The 19,464-nt window shown below is 37.2% G+C and overlaps 1 protein-coding gene across 7 annotated transcripts in view; it reads left to right on the top strand.

Annotated features, from left to right (window-relative positions):
• PDE4D (phosphodiesterase 4D) overlaps nucleotides 1-16,967 on the top strand; it is a 582,076-nt gene extending 565,109 nt beyond the window's left edge. For 3 of the 7 annotated variants that reach the window (XR_007373936.1, XR_007373934.1, XR_007373935.1), the window contains exons 8-16: nucleotides 2,987-3,159; nucleotides 4,115-4,213; nucleotides 4,303-4,467; nucleotides 6,087-6,186; nucleotides 9,813-9,967; nucleotides 10,421-10,543; nucleotides 11,027-11,209; nucleotides 11,867-12,933; nucleotides 14,677-16,959. Coding sequence is in view for 1 of the 7 variants with exons in the window: in XM_048931459.1 (XP_048787416.1) it covers nucleotides 2,987-3,159; nucleotides 4,115-4,213; nucleotides 4,303-4,467; nucleotides 6,087-6,186; nucleotides 9,813-9,967; nucleotides 10,421-10,543; nucleotides 11,027-11,209; nucleotides 11,867-12,277 (1,409 nt within the window). In the remaining 6 variants the exon portion in view is untranslated. Of the gene's footprint in view, nucleotides 1-2,986; nucleotides 3,160-4,114; nucleotides 4,214-4,302; nucleotides 4,468-6,086; nucleotides 6,187-9,812; nucleotides 9,968-10,420; nucleotides 10,544-11,026; nucleotides 11,210-11,866 lie in introns of all 7 variants that reach the window. The other 4 variants (XR_007373932.1, XR_007373933.1, XR_007373937.1 and 1 more) reach the window with 4 other exon arrangements.
• Nucleotides 16,968-19,464: the final 2,497 nt, after the last annotated feature.

The raw sequence follows: 19,464 nt of genomic DNA, 5'->3' as shown, positions 1-19,464 counted from the left end.
TGATGAATATGACTAAGTCAACATCTGAGCAGGCAGCTGCCAGGAGAGTTTGTGCAGCTAAAGAGCTTACTCTGTGGGATGCACGCATCAAAAAAGCCTTATTGCAGTATTACAAAGGCTGTGGTTTCTCCTCTATAGTTGCGCAGATCGCAGTGTGTGTATCTTGATAAAACTGGTGAAAAGGAATAAGACTTGGTTCCATACAGCTGATTTTGAACACAAAATAAAGTAAACAAATCTGCAGTGGTTCATTAAGACTGTGCATGTGAGGGGAGAGACAGCTAGTTATATCTAAATCAGGATAACAAATGTGTTAAGAAGTACTGATCACTCATAGGATCTTTTATTTCTGCCATAGTTGGGACATTTTTTGTGCTGCTTGTCACCATAATCTGAATGGATTGCTTAATGGGCTGGTTCAGATTATCCATGATTGCAGTAGCATGCCTGAGCACTGCACTGCAGCACAGCAGGATTTCTTACATGAAGGAAGTGATGAGCCTGTATTGTAGTGAATTGCTGTCCCTCAGCTTCAGGAGTCCTGGAAATGACAGTGTAATGTTGCCTGAGAAGATGACCTACTAAGGCTAACTGAAAAGACTGAGATACCAGTATCTGCATGTCTTTACTTGAAAACTTAAGGCTCATTTTGACAGGATAAGGAAATGTATTTGTCAGCCTTATAGGATACCTCAGTCTGGAGCAGAAAGAGTGCTGGAGAAGCCATCACTTACAAATTACTGAGCCATGGATATTGTTTTGCAGCTGCATGTAAATGAAAACCCATGCTTAAAAATGTAGATGAAGAGGAATACCATGGGGAAAATAACTCCACTAAATCTTATGCTTAAATAAGATGCTCAAATCTAATATTATCAAAATGCACAGCCTAAATGTGTAGATTCTGAGCAACAATTAAAAGAAGGAAAGCATTCTCTCCATGTATAATTCATATAATGTATTAAATTATCTACTAAGACAGTAACTTATCCCTGAACATCTACAGACTCACATTTGAGATTTAGGAAGGTGTAATGAGAGATTTTCACCAATCTTCAGAATGGATGAACTGCAAATAGAACTATATGACATGTATAAGATTATTTTAATGATAACAAATACATTCCTTTTTAAAGAATTAAAGCTCCTATCTTGAGACTGCTAATATCCAAGCTTTATATTTTTCAGTGTAACTAGCATGTTTTCCTGTGAATAGAAAGTGTAAGAGAACCTGTCAATGAGTATAATATAACCAGGGTCAAAATGGCAAGTTGACTTTTGTGGATATTGGTATGGTCCTGAGACACTTTATCTCATTGTTAGCAAAATACACAGGCAATCCTGTGGAATTCCTTAGCAGATCAAAAGTTGTTCAGACAGACCCTTCCTTTCACTTGAATTGTTCTGACAGCTCAGCTTATGAATCTCCCTTTGATGAGTCTAAGCATTGTGAATATGACCAAAACCATAAACATCAAAGCATGAACACGAGTCACTGTTCCTCATCTGTTGTCAGTTTGTACCTGTTGACAGCTCCAGTGCTTATCCTACCCCGTTTTTCCTGATTGTCCGCATGTGGAGAGCCAAGTGTGGTGGGGCAACCAGGGAACTTGGTGCCACAGGCTAAATCTTGGTGACATTTCTGCAGTCTCTTCTTTTGCTCTGATTTGTTTGGAATTTGAGGAGTCCAGTAAATGAAGGCTGGTAAAGGGTAATTAAAAAGAGAACTGAAAAGGGGAAAAGTAACAAGCTAGAAATTAAGAATGGGCCAGCTACTTTCATCTGGTTTCAAAACCTTTATTGTAGATGACCATTGCCAGAAGAATAAAACAGACATATATTTTTTAAGAGCCCTGACTTTTTTTTATTGTTTTTGTTTCTTCTAAGAAATGAAATCTCAGTTTTCCTTCTGGAGTCTCACATTAGAAGTATGTCCCTGATATTCCTGGTTTTGCTATGAGGTTTCTTAAGGGGTAGAAAACGTGCAGATATATTTTATCAGATAAGAGATGATTTAGAGGAAGTATTAAAGCACCACATTTAAACACAACATGAATGAAATGAACAAAAATTTGTGCAAAATACTAGCAGTTTTGGCAGGAAATCTCTCTGTTGCCCTAACTTGGGTTTCATTGGAGACGACAAAGTCTGCAGTGCTCTATACCCCCATGGTGTTTCTGCAATGATCATCTGGCAATGGCCTACAAATACTTTACTCTGCCTTTAATCTTTGACAGCATGGTAGAAAGTTCTACTGGCACATACGTTGATGAGGTATATGAAGTTATGCCACTGATTCTGCTGCTAAAGCAAAAACTCAGTAGAAAATGCTGTGGTTTTTTTTTAGCAGAATAGACTTTTTTGTCAGAAATACTGTATTTATAGGTGCTATAAATTGTAAGAGAAAAAAGCTGCACTGCTGATGTGAGCTGCTTTCCCATGCAAACCATTTGTTGATATGGTTCCACCAGCAAAAGCCTTTCTATGTTGTACAAGGTCTTAGCACAAACAGCTGTCAGGTCCTTGGAGTCCTAAGATGTTTTAGAAAAATTATAAAATATGGTCTTAATTTTTTGGTGCTTTTTTTTATTTTCCAGAAAAGAAGGAATTTTAAATTTTCTTGGCAAATGAAAATACAGTCTTCTGCTAATCTGTAGTAACCCGTTTTAAATTAAACAACTAACCCTGTTCTGTGGTAGTGCTGAGGATGCAGGGGAAGTGGAAATAAGACAGTCACAAGTCATATTTGAAGCCAGTTCAGAGATGATGCAGTTTATGATGCATAGTTCTGCTTTACTGATGTCCAGATCTATGTTTATCTTGTTTCTTGTTTTTACTGCTCTCAGTGTGAAGTATCTGCTGCAAAATCTACCGTGGCAATTATAAGTTCTGTTAAATTTAATGAATGTTTAATGAAACTTAACAGTGAAGTGGACAAGAATATTTTTAATTCATTTCAAAAATATTTTTCTTCATTCTTTTGAAGATAAACAACATGAAGTTGAAATCCCTTCTCCGACACAAAAAGAGAAAGAGAAAAAGAAGAGACCAATGTCTCAGATCAGCGGAGTCAAAAAACTGATGCACAGCTCCAGTTTAACCAATTCCAGTATTCCCAGGTTTGGAGTTAAAACAGACCAAGAAGATGTTCTTGCCAAGGTAGGGAATATTTAAATATTTGAATTTAAACCACTGAACTAAAAATAGAGAACTTATTCCATCCTCTGCTTACAACCGTGATTTCAAGCTATAGCAGTAAAGGATGATCTCACTTAAATATAAATCCAGTGAAGCGGAAAAGTAACAAGTGAAATCAGAATCAGGCCTTGAGGGTTGATTTCCACATGAACAGGATTTCAGCAGGAATACTAGCTGCCTGGAAATGGGATGTAAATTAGCAGTTGTGGATACAGTAATAGTGCTGCATATTCGTAAACAATAGCTGAGGAATGAAGAGTGAACTGGTATACAGTCAGAGGAATGAAAACATGTAGCAGCCATATGTTCTTCAAAAATGCGCAACTGTATGTAGCATTAGAGCTATTGCTGCAAGTCCTGTCATTTGCTCTGTCATTTCATGCACATCTGTTTTTAGGGACACTTCCTGTGATTTTTCATCGGTAACTATATGGCAATGATGTAAAACTAGTATAAAGTGATTATTCAATCAATTTTAGATGTTTGCTTTTGGAAATATGCCTCTCTGTATGTTCCCAGGAAGCCCCCCACTTCATATGAACCATCAATCCATTGCTGAGATGTGGGGAGATGGCAGCAATTCACCCCCTCCTTGAACCTACCAGGCGTGAGATGGAAAGTGTGTCAGTTTTTTCAAGATATTGTACCATTTCTCCTTCTGTAGCATTCCATTTAAAAGTGGCACTCCTTGCCTAGTAGGTTAGAATCAGGAAAGGTGGTAGCTGCAAATGCAACTATTTCAAGGTTACTAGCAACAACATTCCCCCTTGCAAAGTTTAGCATACAATATTTACAGGGCCTCTACAGCAGCCTTTGCATTATCATGGATCTGCTGTTTGTGAGTGTTTCAACTGAAAAATGCTGGAGTCCTGTATGTTAAGATTTCAGCATTGGTTCTTGCTCAATTCTGTTCTAGGAACTAGAAGATGTGAACAAATGGGGCCTTCAGGTTTTCAGGGTAGCAGAGCTATCTGGAAACAGACCTTTGACAGTCATCATGCACACCGTTTTTCAGGCAAGTAGGAGCAGTCTTGCAGTTTTGTGCTTATTTCAGAAATTTTGTTGGAGTTGGTAATCTGAATTGTTTCTCTTTTCCCTTTCTAGGAACGAGATCTGTTAAAAACATTTAAAATTCCAGTGGATACTTTAATAACTTACCTGATGACCCTAGAAGACCACTACCATGCAGATGTAGCATATCACAATAACATACATGCTGCAGATGTTGTTCAGTCAACCCATGTTCTGCTGTCAACCCCAGCATTGGAGGTAAATTATGCTTCAGTGGGAAAGAGACAAACGAGAGAAAAGGACATACTAATACTCTAATGAGCAACTAAATGAGAAAGACTTTAGCTTCTGCAATGTTTTTTCAAAAGAAATCTTGATGTTTCTTTCATGAATTACACTCTTTAAAAGATACTTTCTGAGGATCAAGATTTATTTACCAATGAATATTATGCAGAACGTGTCATATTTTTCTTAAAATCATGATCTAATACTTGCAGATTTGTGCTGCCATAACTTTATAACTTTTTCTACTGTCTCATTATTAACTGCCTCCTCTTCCATCATTATTTCACTTCTGGGACTCCCACTCACTACAGTGAAATTGCTTAGAAAAGATGAGGGTATAGTGGGCTTTACTCAGTAGAGCCATTTGCTTTTTGTTTTGAATTTGTGCATGCTTGTACTGGCTATGGAAGGCTGTTTAGCTATTTCTGTATTTATTGTCAAGCAGATTGGAGCACATGCTAAATTTTCTCTGGATTATCTAATTTTTTTCATAAAAAAATTGATAGGGGTGCAGCCCTCATTACATCAAGCACTGACATATCCCAGTGAGGTGCTGGAAAAAGGAATGTAAAGCAAGCAGGTGAACGAAGGCTTTGTCCTCATTTTCAAAGATGGGCTGCATTTTAATTCCTTTTCATTGCAACCAATCTTTCAAATTACTGAATTCCTCTGCTCTACTTTCCTCTTAATGGGAGAGCCATCATTGGATCTTAACACAGTTGGCAAAGATCCTTAAAGTCTCAGGAGTTCTCTTGAGAAAGATTTTAATCATCTCCAAAGGAACATGAGACTATGTTCTTAAATCACTCTGACTTTACTAAACAGCTGAGCTGATTGTAAGGTCCTTTTTTTTTCTTTCTGTTAATTAATCATCTGTTTCTTATGGCCTTGTTCTCTGAAGCTTTGTGAAGTAAAATCTGCCCAATGCCATTGCTGACCTATGTATTTCAGTGTTGTTGATCAGTTATGAAAGCCATTATATAACTTGAAAGCTTGTGACAGAAGGAGCATGGGCTCAGTAACATAATGGATCCCTTGCACTTCTTGCTTCCTACCTTTCTGATAATCTCATATGGAATAAAAATCAATAAATGTTAAGTAAGATATCTTAGTAGTTTATCACCATTTCTTCTCACATCACTGAGGAGATGTTCTTTCTTCAAGTGCAGGAGTATGTGTTGTTTGTGTAATGTAGGCTGGAATTTTTAGCTTGAGTTTCTACTATAAATCAGAAATCTAAATCTGTAATTAATGATCTAATAGAAATGGACTTATTTGCAGACTGAAACTGAAAAATACTTCAGTTATCGAATTTAGTGAAGCTGTCAATGTGAAATAAGGATAGTTTTACTTTGGGCAACCTTGAAAATTTTATGAAATTCTACATGACTGATGATTTACAAAAGGTTTTAGTAACCTATATGTAAAATATATTGAGGTTCCTGATGCATTTCAAATGTGTTTTGCTTGTTCAGTCAGATCTAGATTCAAAGTTGAGTTTTTTTGGTTTTTGTTTTGTTTTGTTTTGGTTTTTTACTGAAAACAGTTTTTCATTTATTAGTGATTGTCATTTCTGTTTCATGGTTTTCTAGGCTGTATTCACTGATTTGGAGATTCTTGCAGCAATTTTTGCCAGTGCAATACATGATGTAGATCATCCTGGGGTTTCAAACCAGTTTCTTATCAACACAAGTAAGTTTCATGTTCAGTGGTTTTCTCGAGAGTTTGCTGCAAAATCTGCACTTAGCACCTGAAAAATATGCAGTTAACTCCTTGTTTGTTTGCATCTGTACCTTCCTTCATTAAATAGGTAGATGTTTATATATAAAACTGAATACTATTTTATATTATCTGTTACTTCAGACATAAAATACGTGTAGTATCCACCAGCAGAATTAAGATATGAAGTATAATTCTGGCACTGTTTCAGTGTATTGGATATTGTCTCTTTCCTAGAAGTTAGTTTGTTTAAATTAATTAGATGAAGTTGTGGAAGATAAAGGAAGATTAGAAGAAAGAGCGGTTATGTTGGAATCATACATTATGACCAAGGATAGCCATACTTTTTGAAAAAAATATAGAAAATAAGTTTCTTTTTAGAAAACAGATCACCAAAACCATCTCTGCCTCTCCCCAGCTGTTGTGCTTATTTTCTCATCTTGACACAGTCATGCTTCTCAGACTGAATTTTCTCAGCCTACCCCTGCAAACTGTAGCAAATCTCTTTTTTGTCAGTCTAGATTGTGCTCTGTGTATGGAGGAAAATAAACTAACGAAGTGAGATCCTAATGCCATCTCCAGATTTGTTGTTTTTCTGCATTTTTCATGGCTGTTCTGTGCAGCATCGCATGGATTACTTCCTCTCTTTTATCTTCTGCTCAAAAAGCACTGCGAGTCTCATTGAGTACAGCAGTGGCATATTTACTGAATGGCTTCTTGCCACCTGTAATTTGCTTTGATTACAGTGTGGGTACCATGCTGCCAGTCAGTGCAAGTTCTATCTTAAAATATTATTTATTTTGACATCCTTTGTCTTCTCCTTTTACTAACCCAGAAGTACAGAATTGAAAATAATGCGAAATATCCAAGCACATAAGAAGAAAAAGCTACATAAATGAGAACACATGTAGGGCTTTGTGTTTGACCCATGCGGTTTGCACATTCATAGGCACTGTCATTTAGGCACATGCGTGAATCTGTTCCTCTGGTTCTAAAATAGTATGACCTCATATCAACAGGATAGTCTGAAGAAGGGAGATCCTGTTCTGACTCATTGCTGCTGTACATTCAGATAACACTTCCAGTCTAGCCTGCATCTAATTTTATTTGCCTGAATGGCCTGAGGGCTACCCTGTAGTGAAATTCAATTTGGTGACTAATCTACAAGGTAGAGGAGATCCCTGTGTTGGTAACAAGTGCAGTTCAGCAGCGTGGTGCAGAAATGTAGTAAACCAGGCATCGTGCATGAAACTGTGTGGTGTCCAAATTCTTTCATTTTTAATAGAAATTGGATATCAGGAGATATCTGTGGCTCTGAGGTGCTATGTGGAAAGTTTTTTTTTGAATGTTGTTTAAGTTAGCAGTAAGAATGGCTAGATGGGGGGACCAGAATTGCTATGTGAAACTCACCTTTAGGCAGATGGTTGAAATTCAGCTGAATTAGCAGTAATTTTGGTTTAGCAGCTTAGAAGAAATGTCCTGTCCCTCTCTGTTCAGCTTTAGATAGAGAAGGCTTTTTATGTAAATCAAGTAGTGTCACCAGCTGGAACTACTGTTGCCAAGCTCAAAGGAAATGGGATTTTTGTCGCTTGAGTTGTTACATGTATGAACCATACGAACAGAGACAGACAAAGACCATTTAATTTAGGTTTGTTTAGGTATCTACTAACTGACGTTTTCAATGAGAGCTTGAGAATCAGTGATGACATGGATTATACACATACAAAATTTCTCAAATCTGAGATTTTTCTAACCTCCACAAGACCATTTTCTTCCACTCAGGTTTAAGTTTTCCAATGAAACTTAGAAAGTATTAGCTAAGCACTTATTAGCACTAAGAATTGTGCAAATACTTAAGCTTAATTGATCTCCAGTTACCTTAATTATGTACTTATTTCCATATTTCACATTATTCTTTATAATTATTTATATGTGATATTTATAAGTATTGCTTCCCTTTTTCAAAGTTTAAGGTCTATTTACAAAGCTGTCCAAAAATGTGATCCCTCAGAAATACTATGAAAATATAAACAGATATGGATTGTATTAGTGACATGGTAGATAACTATTCAATCATTTTAAGCTTGCCCTTTCAGACAAATAGTCTTGAAGGTTACAGCGTGCTACAAAGTTTACCGACAAGATGAACTTTCTTCCATTTCCACCTCCATTACGTAGTTAAACACGTTTTAGCTCAGTCTGTAATTCCAGCCCTTCTGAAGCAGTTCAGCAATGATAAATGCTTTGCAGATGGAGTAGCTTTCAGGATGCTATTTGGAAGGAAGATAAACTGCTACCTGTCCTCTTTGTAAGAAAAATGATAAGTAGGCAAGCTCTATAGGTATTCTGTGAAAGAGATACAATTTGACAAATTTGCTTTCTTTTTCCTTTTACTATTACATTTTTGCTGCCATCAAGATAAGGGAAGGTAGAGGAAGATTTTCTCAGTTTACAAGATCAATAGGTTCAGGACAAGTGAGGAAGACAGCAGGAGAATACGTAATGAAACTAATGAAATCTGAAGAGCAGGGCTTTTATAGGCACCCCACTGAGCCAGAGGAATTTTGAAACAAAGCTGTGATAAAGGAAGATAAAGCAACAGGGTTTAGAACAGACTTGCATATGGTTAGATTTCAGATAGAACAACTCAGAAATAGAAATTAATGTCAGCACTTCACAAGCGTAATTGTATAAAAAGTATGTCTTTTTGATAATAGATTCATTTTCAAGCCAAGCTGGCTGTGTGGTGTCCCTGTGTGAAACCTAAATCTGTGTAGAAAATTGTCTTAACTGCCTTTATTTGTCAAAGCTGACTGTTCAAACTGTTTGTATATGCCTCAGTACAGGCATTGCTAAGAAGGGATATGAGTTCCACTTGCTGCTGCAACTACCTGAATGACTGACTGAAGAACACTTTTGTTAGAGATAGCAGCATTTTGGCATCAGGAGTTAAACATACTCAAATATGAGGCTGTAGACAAGGCCACTGCTTGCATTTTCAAACCACACAGAAATGTATTACTGTCATATGAGTCTTCTCTACAGACGTCCTGTTCTCATAGACTAATGACCCCTAGGCCTACTTATGTGATAACTGCAGAAGTACATTGGAAACCAAGATACATGCTCTTTGCTTGATCTGCAGCAAAGCTTCAGCTGTGTATTCCCAGATCTGAGTAGCTGATAGATACAACTTCACTTAAATAATTGAATTTTTGCACACATGGTGGCAACAAAGACAGGACTAGAAGAAAAAAACAGAATGTGTTTAAGTTTGTGCATTTTTGTATAATATTTTCCATATTGTTTCGTGTGTAGATGAAAAGGTATTCTGAAAAATATCTTCCTTGTGTTGTTTTCTAACTCACCATTCCAGCACACTGCACTGCAAGGCTGGCTTTTTTCCAGCATACTTTTCCTTGATTTCTTAAGATATTCAGTTAATTCTGTAAGTTTTGGTTCTGTGGGAACTACAGGAAGTCTGTTACTGAAAGCTCATCTGTAAATCTTGTTAGGAATGTAATGAGTTTGAAAAATCATAAGGGATTTAGTGGAAATAAAGATTTTAGTAACGTTCTACCCTATGACTATTATTGCAGATTCTGAACTTGCTTTGATGTACAATGACTCATCAGTACTGGAGAATCATCACTTAGCTGTGGGTTTCAAGCTGCTCCAGGAAGAAAATTGTGACATTTTCCAGAATTTGACCAAAAAACAGAGGCAGTCATTAAGGAAAATGGTCATTGACATTGTGAGTTCTGTTTTAGAGTCTTTTTTCCTCAGAGCCAGTGAAATAAATGGTAAAACACAGTCTCATTTTACATGATGTTAGATCTATAATCAATGGAATCAAAATTTGAAGTTTTATTCTGTGTTGTCCAAACATAAGTAGTGAGTTCTTTTCAATTTGAATTACTGACTCTACCTTTTCAGAAGGTACATAGTCCTGGTTCAAGCTGTTTCATAATTGATGTGTAAGTCTGCTGTTACACGACCATAGTTACAAATTTTCTACTGAATTGATGATGGACACTAGTGGCACGTGGGACTCAGACTTCTGTAGTATATTCAAATTCAGGCACAGAAGTTACATTTTTTCCCTGAGAATAGTTTGTTGCTGCATTCAAAGGCTTTTTTAAAGTCAGTAGAATAATTTACGTAATACTCATTTATCCATTCTTTCTCTTTTATTGTTTATTTCAAGGTCCTTGCTACAGACATGTCTAAGCATATGAATCTTTTGGCTGATTTAAAAACTATGGTTGAAACCAAAAAAGTGACAAGTTCTGGTGTCCTACTTCTTGATAACTATTCAGATAGGATTCAGGTAAGAAAACTCATCTTCAAAGAGTCATTTGTATTAATTTCTGTTAATAACTTTTGCCTACAAACCCCCAGTGTGGATTAGGTCAGCTGTCCATTTTCACACATTTTATGACTCGTTCTTTTCCCTCTTTCGACTTACATGTTTCTTACATGTGACGTATTCCAATACATACTGAGTGATACGGTGGAAAAGTACTTGTGGACTGGTTTTGGTTTTGCCCTATTGTTCAAATTACCAACATCTCATTGGTCTTTCTCTGAAATATTTTCTGTCTCTTACATAGGCAGAAGCAGCAGAAGTGAGGTAATTCATAGCTATTACTGCAAGTGTGAAAAACATCCAAATACTGAGTTTTGCTGTTCAGAATAGATCTTGCACTACATGTATTTTCATGATTCTGCTTCACAGCCACCAAATGTGTAAATGGAAAAGGAACTGTTTTTCTTTAGTGTAATAACACAGCAGGTGTTCAATCTATTTTAGGTTCTTCAGAATATGGTGCACTGTGCAGATCTCAGCAATCCAACTAAGCCACTCCATCTCTACCGCCAATGGACAGACAGAATAATGGAGGAATTCTTCCGCCAAGGAGATCGGGAAAGAGAGAGAGGAATGGAGATAAGTCCCATGTGTGATAAGCACAATGCATCTGTAGAAAAATCACAGGTAATTGATTTGGTATGCCTTTCTTGGGAAAAGAATGTCCAGAGCCATTCTTTATATTTCGGTATGTTTCTGAAAGTGGTATTTCTTCCCCTCTCTCCCCCTACTTCTCCCCACAGTTAATTAATTCAGCTCCTGTGTAGCAAGTGAGGGGAGCTGAGGTTCTTACTGTGGAAACAGTGCATAGCACTCTGCTTGTTGAAGGAATTCCATCGTTATCGTGATCTGCAATGAAGCACTGGCTTCAGTAAAGAATATTTTATAGCTGCTCATTTAGGATTTCTTCCAAAAGCAGAATTAAATATGAAACAGCTGTTTGGCTTGCTAGATGCAGTGGAATCATTTGCAAAGAACAATTACTGTGAAAACAAATCCTTTCCAAGTCTATATCCAGAATTCTGAATGAGGCATCTGAAATGCTAAAAGACCCTGTTCTCTGCATAGGACAGCAAGGGTTACTTTCAGACACCTTAAGAGCAGTGTGTCTAGTGTCTCTTACTAGAGTTATCTTTCTCAGACATTATGTTCTGTTTATTTTTGACTGCATAAATACCCAAAGCTTCTATGCAGTAAATAGATTAAATGACTGTGACTTATCTGCATGGTTTATTATTTCTTTGTGAATAAGATCTCACCCTGATTTTGTACTACTTGAAATAGGTGGGCTTTATTGACTACATTGTTCATCCTCTGTGGGAGACATGGGCAGATCTTGTTCACCCGGATGCCCAGGATATCTTAGATACACTGGAGGACAATCGAGAATGGTACCAGAGCACAATTCCTCAGAGTCCCTCTCCTGCACCTGAAGACCAGGAGGAGGGTAGGAGACAGGGCCAGACTGAAAAATTCCAGTTTGAACTAACACTGGAGGAAGATGGTGAGTCAGACACTGAAAAGGACAGTGGAAGTCAAGTAGAAGAAGACACCAGCTGCAGTGATTCAAAGACCCTTTGCACCCAGGATTCAGAATCTACTGAAATTCCTCTTGATGAGCAAGTAGGGGAAGAAGTAGAAGAGGAGGAGAATCAGACAGAAGCTTGTGTAGTAGACCATTCTTCTGACACGTAACGATGAGGACATAGCTTGTTTCTTTCTTGCCCTCTCCCTTTTTCTTTCTCTTTCTCTCTCTCTTTTTTGTGGTTTTTTGTTTGTTTGTTGTTGCTGTTGTTGTTGTTGTTATTGTTGGTGGTGGTGTTGTTGTTGTTGTTGTTGTTTTAATTAGGTAATGGTTTAAAGTGTATGTCGTATGCTATCACCATGATCACAACTCACTGTCATCAGCCAGGATGTTTGTTGATCAAAACTGACCTTGGTGACTCAGTTTGGCACTCAGGAATATTGTAACCAGAATCTTCACCTTCATTGCATCAGAAAGCAGGGGAGAGAACATTGATAAACTACGTTTTAATAAGCTCTCCATTTCGCAAATTTGATTAAATAAAGCAAATGTTTTCACAGGAGCGCCACCTGAATGCTGGTATACTTTGGTAGTTTTTGATTTTATTTTACTTCACAAGCTAAGCATTGGATAATGTTCATCATCAGAGGAAACAGAAAGAAAATAAACTGAGGTTCCTGCTGGAAAACGAATGCACACAAACGATGGGATACAACATGAATCTGTATAAGACGAATCTGTCACCAATAGGAAGATGAGCTGTGGAAATTACATGATTTTCTAACTTCAAGTCTTCCTGATGAGTGACTGAAAAAAGTGTGACACGGTGGGTTGCACTAAACTCTGCATTTTGTATAATATGTAAAAGTGATCTTTTGTAGAGCTAACTTTTATTATTAAATATACTGAGGTATTATGTTTAAACAAGAACATTTTCAGATTTCATCACATTTTTTTTCCAAAGAGTAACTTGCAAGTTTTCAGTACAAATCTGTGCTACACTGGATAATACTTCTAGGGTTTTTGTTTTTTTTTTTTCCTTATTATTTTGCACCTTAGAATTTCATGATAATATTAAGTTGTAAGAGTTTATTGTTTTATATATTAACGAGTTCCATGAATATCCTTTATGCTACCTAAAACTCATTCAGTATGATGGCATTTTTTTGTTGTTGTTTTCATCATAATGTTCCCAAACATATTAGAGGAAGTTTTGCTGTTGTTCTTATAGTGGCTTGATCCTGGCAATTCTGTCTTACTACCAAAATGGTCCTGTTGATACCAGCTGGACCACTAAGATTAACATTTGCAGGAGCAGAGCCAGTAAGAAAGATAATGAATTGTCTTTTTGATATGAAGACTGCTTTTTTGTCTCTCTGAAACACAATTTTCAGATATTGTTTTGCCTGGGAACTATAGACTGCTAAGTCAGCACAGGCTAATACAGTGTTTGGGATATTTATTTTGGCAAGGGAAGCATTACTGTAATGTTTCCAATTCTGACTCTTTATATTTTTTTTTTTTGTCTGTTAGCTATCTAGTCAGACCATTTGCTAATCTCTGACATACATACAACATAGAAATCATGATTAGCATTACTGTTTCTGCTGCCAGAAGAGCCAGATCCCTCTTTTGTGTTAATACTTCTAAGTAAATGAGCAATGCATTATGAGAAGAGGTGTAGTGTACTGTACATTATTATTATCTCAGATCTTTTCATTCTGTGTAGAGCTTGCGCTGAGGGAATCCTACTTTCAAGTCTGATTGGTACTGAAAGCTTTAGTTATTTGGAAAACTCAGTGAAGTTAGGAGCTCATATTTGTTATTTTCCTGACCTTTTGGGTCACGTGAAACAAAATAATGTCATCTGCACTGCTTTGCACTTCATTAAAATTTTATAAAATTTTACATAAAATTGTAGTTTTGACTAGGGAAAGAGTTGCCTGGAGAAGGAGTAGACTCCCACAGTATCAAGATAGAAGGCTTCAGAGAGACCTCATTTTGGCTTTCCAGGACTTGAAGGGAGTGTATAAACAGGAGGGGGTACAGTTATTTAAAAGGGTGGATAGTGATAGGACAAGGAAGAATGGTTTTGAACTGAGACAAGGGTGGTTTAGGTTAGATATTAGGAGGAAGTTTTTCACACAGAGGGTGGTGAAGCACTGGAACAGGTTGCCCAAGGAGGCTGTGGATGCCCCATCCCTGGAGGCATTCAAGGCCAGGCTGGATGTGGCTCTGGGCAGCCTGGTCTGCTGGTTGGTGACCCTGCCCACAGCAGGGGGGTTGAAACTAGATAATCATTGTGGTCCCTTTCAACCCAGGCCATTCTATGATTCTCTGATACTATGATTCAAGATTATTTCTTAACAAAAGAAAATATTATCAACAATCATATCCAATTTGGATTCATTTCTTAGGAAAATTGCAAGATATAAAAACAAGTGGTTTGTTTGTTTGTTTGTTTGTTTGTTTGCTTTTTAAGTGTCTGAGGTCTAGAATAAGAACTTGTTTAAAAAGTATTGGCTCACAGTTCAGCTTTTAAATGTATTTTGCCTTCTCCTTTATCCAGGTCAAAGTTTTCTCTACTTCAGCCCTCACAGGGCTTTAGCGCAGATGATGCTGAAGGAGGAAAGAGAAAGAAGAGAACTCATGTTTTTTCATGTTTTGATTTTTTTGTTCTTCATCATTTCTTCCCGATCCACCTAAAAATCTTCTCAATCCCCAAGAGTGCCTGGAACTTTAATAACGGAAAAGCAATATAAATTCCAAAATAACCAGTGAAACCTGAAAAAGTTTTATATCTGCACAAATTGAAAGTAAATGAAGAAAATAACACCATATTGTGAAATATATACCCATACATACGGACAATCACATAACAGAAAATGATATCATTTCTTAGAGATGGGGATATAATGCACTGTACAATCTTTTTTTTTTTCCTCTTTTGCCAAAGTGTGTTTTAGCATTGTGCACTGCTTTAAAACAGTACAACTTACAAGTGGCTTTATGTGTTCTGAGTATTTTTGCCATAAGAAAATGCAATGAGTTGGGTACTGAGTGCAGCAACGGGGAGGGGGGTAAGAAAATTCACACTGCTTATAACAGTACGCTTTAGCTTGCAAGTTACTGTACTCAATAATGCTGTGTTTGAATTTTTAACTGTTTTGTGTCATTGTTAAAAATTATAATGAGAGGATATAGATAGAACAAACAGCATTCAGAAGTTTAAAAAACTTGAATGAAATGGATTTTACAGAAAGCTTTGACAGTTCTTTTAAAATGCATTATTTATTTTATTTGTGCCATGCATTTTTCTCACCAAATGACCTTACCTGTAATACAGTCTTATTTGTCTCTGTTTACAACTGTGTATTTATTGTAATGTACATACTGTAATGTTAATTGTAAATTATCTGTTCTTATGATAACATCATCCTTGTCTGGGTGGTGTTGCTATATTTGGAAACTCTTGGTGAGAGAATGATTATTGTGTATACATATTCCTTGTACATTTTTTTCTCCTGTAATATATTCTGTGTCACCTTAGAGCTTGTTTATGGAAGATTCAAGAAAAGTATAAAATACATAAAGATATATCAATAAAATTAAAAAAAAAAAAAAGAAAAAAAAAAAAGCTGCAGGTCTTTGGTCCCAGGGCTGTGCCTTAACTTCAAACAATATTTTCTTCTGTTTTGCTGCATTTGAGGTAGCTTTGGGGATAGGGCTGGGCATATTTATAATATTTTCAGTTGCTAGCTGATGTGGTTACTTGTGCAAGCTAGTTTGCATGATACTACAGAGAGCTTTCATTCATAAACATGCTGGAAGTAGAAGCTTTTCCAGACTTCTGGCAATATAATTGTATTGCCTCTCTGATTATCTTTTTACAGGCTATCATCAGGGATTATTGCAGCCATTACTTGCTACTAAAAAAACATTGATGTTGTATTTCAGTACTGAATTGTGCTGAACAAGCTTTGGAAAGCATCTCTAATAAGCATTTGGTTTTAATGCATATTTGCAAATGAAACAAATGGAACTAAATGGGGATAGCTCATATACTTGTTTTTTAAAGATCATCTAATACTCTTTATTTAGTAGCACAAATTACCACTATATAAGCAGAATCAATAAAGTAGGACAAAAGACTGCTTCAATCTTGGAAATGCTTTCCAACACTAATATTAGTGTTATAAGCAGCCAAAGCTTTTATTTTGTATAGATGTATGTAAGGCTTTGTACAGGTGTGTATAGCATAATGCACTAGATCTATAGGAGAATGATAGGCCTCTAGATCTTTTAATAACACTAGTATTAGGTTTGCAGGTTGGACTCTGAGCATCTCTTGCTGTTTGAGTATCATGTTGCTCCAAACTGCGTAGGACTGATAGCAATGGATTTGCCAGAGTAAGGTAAATACCTCTCCTCATTCCAGTGATGCCCAGCCCCTGTAGCATGCGACCTTTTGTTAAAAGGAGTGATTCTTTTTCAAGAGAAAACAGAGCCTCCTTTTTGACACAAACTGTAGATTTTAGCAGCCCTGGCCCAAAGAAAATGGATTGCTTTTGTTTTAACAGTATAAAAGGGACACTATAACGACAAAAATCCTGAACAACTTTTTGTTATTAATTTGGGGATGTCTTGAGAGTGGCAACTTGTGTGAACATTGCACATGACAATTCTTTCACTGGTTTCTTAGCCTCTCTTACGGCCTGTGGGATAGTACTGTACATCAATACCTTCATATGAAAGTTTTATATGCAATGGAAATAAAGCATGTGTTGATTCTGCCTAGTTACCGTATTTGATTTCCTTTTGCAAGTTTTTTGGTTTTTTTCCACTTACGTATCATAGCTGTGACATCTCAAGTAAAAGCATTTGCCAGAATAATTATATTGCAGTATTTTTCTTCATCATACTATAGTATGGGTAGATAATAAAAAATAAATGTGGGGGTTTATCACATGAGATGAGTCACTCAAATGTGATAGTTCATGAAGTCTAGTCAAGAGAAGAGCTATGCAGTTGTCTAGAAAAGCATTCAATCTCAATTTTATGAAATTTTACTATTTACTTTAGTTGCAGAAGAAGCATATCCCAAGAAAATTAAGTAAGTGTCAGCTTTAAAGGAGCTAGGAAGGTAGGGATTGCCTAGAGAAGCAATACACTGAAATAGCAGTAAGGGGGCCAGAGAGAAAGGAGCGTATTGTAATTATATATTGACCAGACAATCTCTGCTCTACATGAATAAAAAGATTTTTAAATTAGCTTCTTAAATGGCAGCTCTTGTCCGGAAGAAGAAATTCTGCAGAACCATCATTCTTAATGCTCTTGAAGTGGTTTTCATAAGCCTTCCCTTGATCAGAGTGATTTTTGGGAGTGGAGATTCTTTGCATAATTGAAAATACAACGGCTGCTCTGAAAGTAATGCATATATTTTATGATGTTGGCCCATGATGTCAGAGGCAGATGTTGGTGGTGATGTACCTTTCAACCAGTATTCCATTAACATGTTGTTGCTGTGTGATAGAAGGTTGCAAAGGGACAGTCTGACAAAATGATGTCTGACGTGGAAGCGCATGGAGCAAATGTTTGCCATTTAATTCCACCATGTGGAATAAAGGCACCCACTGACATTCATTGATGCTTGCTGAATATTTGTGGGGCCCAAACAGTGGAGGCGAGCACAGTAAGGTGGGTAGGTGGTGCATTTCAGTGGTGACAACAGTTACAGAAGGTCACCTCTGCTGGTGCAGATTTTGATATGTTTGGCATGCAGGCTCACCTTCATGGCTGGTGAAAATGCATAGCTCAAGGTGGTGGCTGTGTTGGAAAATAGTGTTTTATAGCTGAGAAGTTTCCCTATCAAATAGTGTTACCGTACTCTTTATTGTAGTTTCCATGGAAATAATGAGACATTACTTTCAGAGCAACCTATGTACTTTTGAATTAATAATTTAAAAAACTCTTATCCCCATTCTTGAGACTCTTAGATCCTCCCTTGGATTTGGAGTTAGTCTGCAAGGAGTGCAGCTGTTAGAACTCCTTTTGAACCACACTTGTTTGGCAGAGGAGGCTGTTGGTCTGGACTGAGAAGAGGAAGGAACTTCATAGAGTGCGGCAGGGCAGATAAAGCAGGCTGTGCTCCTCACCCATGCCTTGCCTGTCCTCACACTTCCCAGCATCCCCTATAGGAAAATACATACAGCATGGCCAACATATGGAGGGGAAGAAAGAACCCCACATTCCTGCTATTGAAACCTCTTCAGTCAGGAACTTGGATAGCACACATTGTGCAGGTGATAGTCTGAAGCTGGCAGGGCAACACCACTGCTTCCCTCACCACACTGCCTCTGACCTTGTTTGTGACAATATTAATGCTTCAGATGGACAGTCAAGAGCATAATGAAAATGGATCCCTTGCTTCCTTGCAGTCAGCTGTGGCTATGGGAGCTGAATGTATTTTTGAACTTGTGACTTCTCTGTTTTCTAGGGAGAGAAACGGGCTGAATAACTGCAGCATTGTTTGCTCATTTTCTGCTGCACTGAAAGCAAAAGTCACAGATGTTATCAAATCTTCATTATAGTTTAGCCTACAAGGTGAAGAAAATGTCCATTCTGGTTGAGACACCTGCAAAAGTAATAAAGAATAGGATGTTCAAAGAGCAGAGATCAGAGTGACAAATTTGGAGAAAAACTTAGGAAGAGAGAAATATGTTTAAACTAAAATAATCTCATTCCATCAAAAGTGATCCTGAAGCTTGGACATGGACATGTTAGAACTGAATTTGACTTTGTTTTATCTCAGTTCTCCAGGCACAAAGCTGTTTTTTTTTTCTTCTTACAAAGGAAGTATGTTGAGGTCATTGGAGCTATTGTGGTAATAAGAACTATGTGAGTGTTTCACAGACATTCAGAAAGTCAAAAATTATTCTGATGCAATACAATTTAGCAGAGGTTTAAAGACTAAAAATGTGAAATTTTTAGTGCAAATGTACAGATGAGCTCTTAGCACTGAGAGGAGGAGAGTGACGACATAATTGGGTACACAGCCCACAGTGAGAGCAACAGATGCTAAGTGCAGCTCTGTCCTGCTCTAACAGCATAGTGCTGACAAGTTGTATGGATGGCAAATGAAGATCAGAAGGTTCCATATTGGAAGGTTGCCCCCAGGCATTAAAACTCTAGCCTCCACTGGTCTTACCTAGTGCCCTCCATTGGGGCTATGGAGTCAGATGACTATGATGGCAGCATCCCTACCTTGCAGCTGAGTTTATTTCTTATCTGAAGAAGCCTGGAAAAGAAAATGCAGGTTATGTAGCACATAGCGTATGTGCTATGTGGATAAGTGTTG

The sequence above is a fragment of the Lagopus muta genome, chromosome Z (assembly GCF_023343835.1).
Source record: "Lagopus muta isolate bLagMut1 chromosome Z, bLagMut1 primary, whole genome shotgun sequence".
NCBI classification, from domain to species: Eukaryota; Metazoa; Chordata; class Aves; order Galliformes; family Phasianidae; genus Lagopus; species Lagopus muta.
Note: the sequence above shows the minus strand (reverse complement) of the source record. Positions and strands in the feature narration are given on the sequence as shown.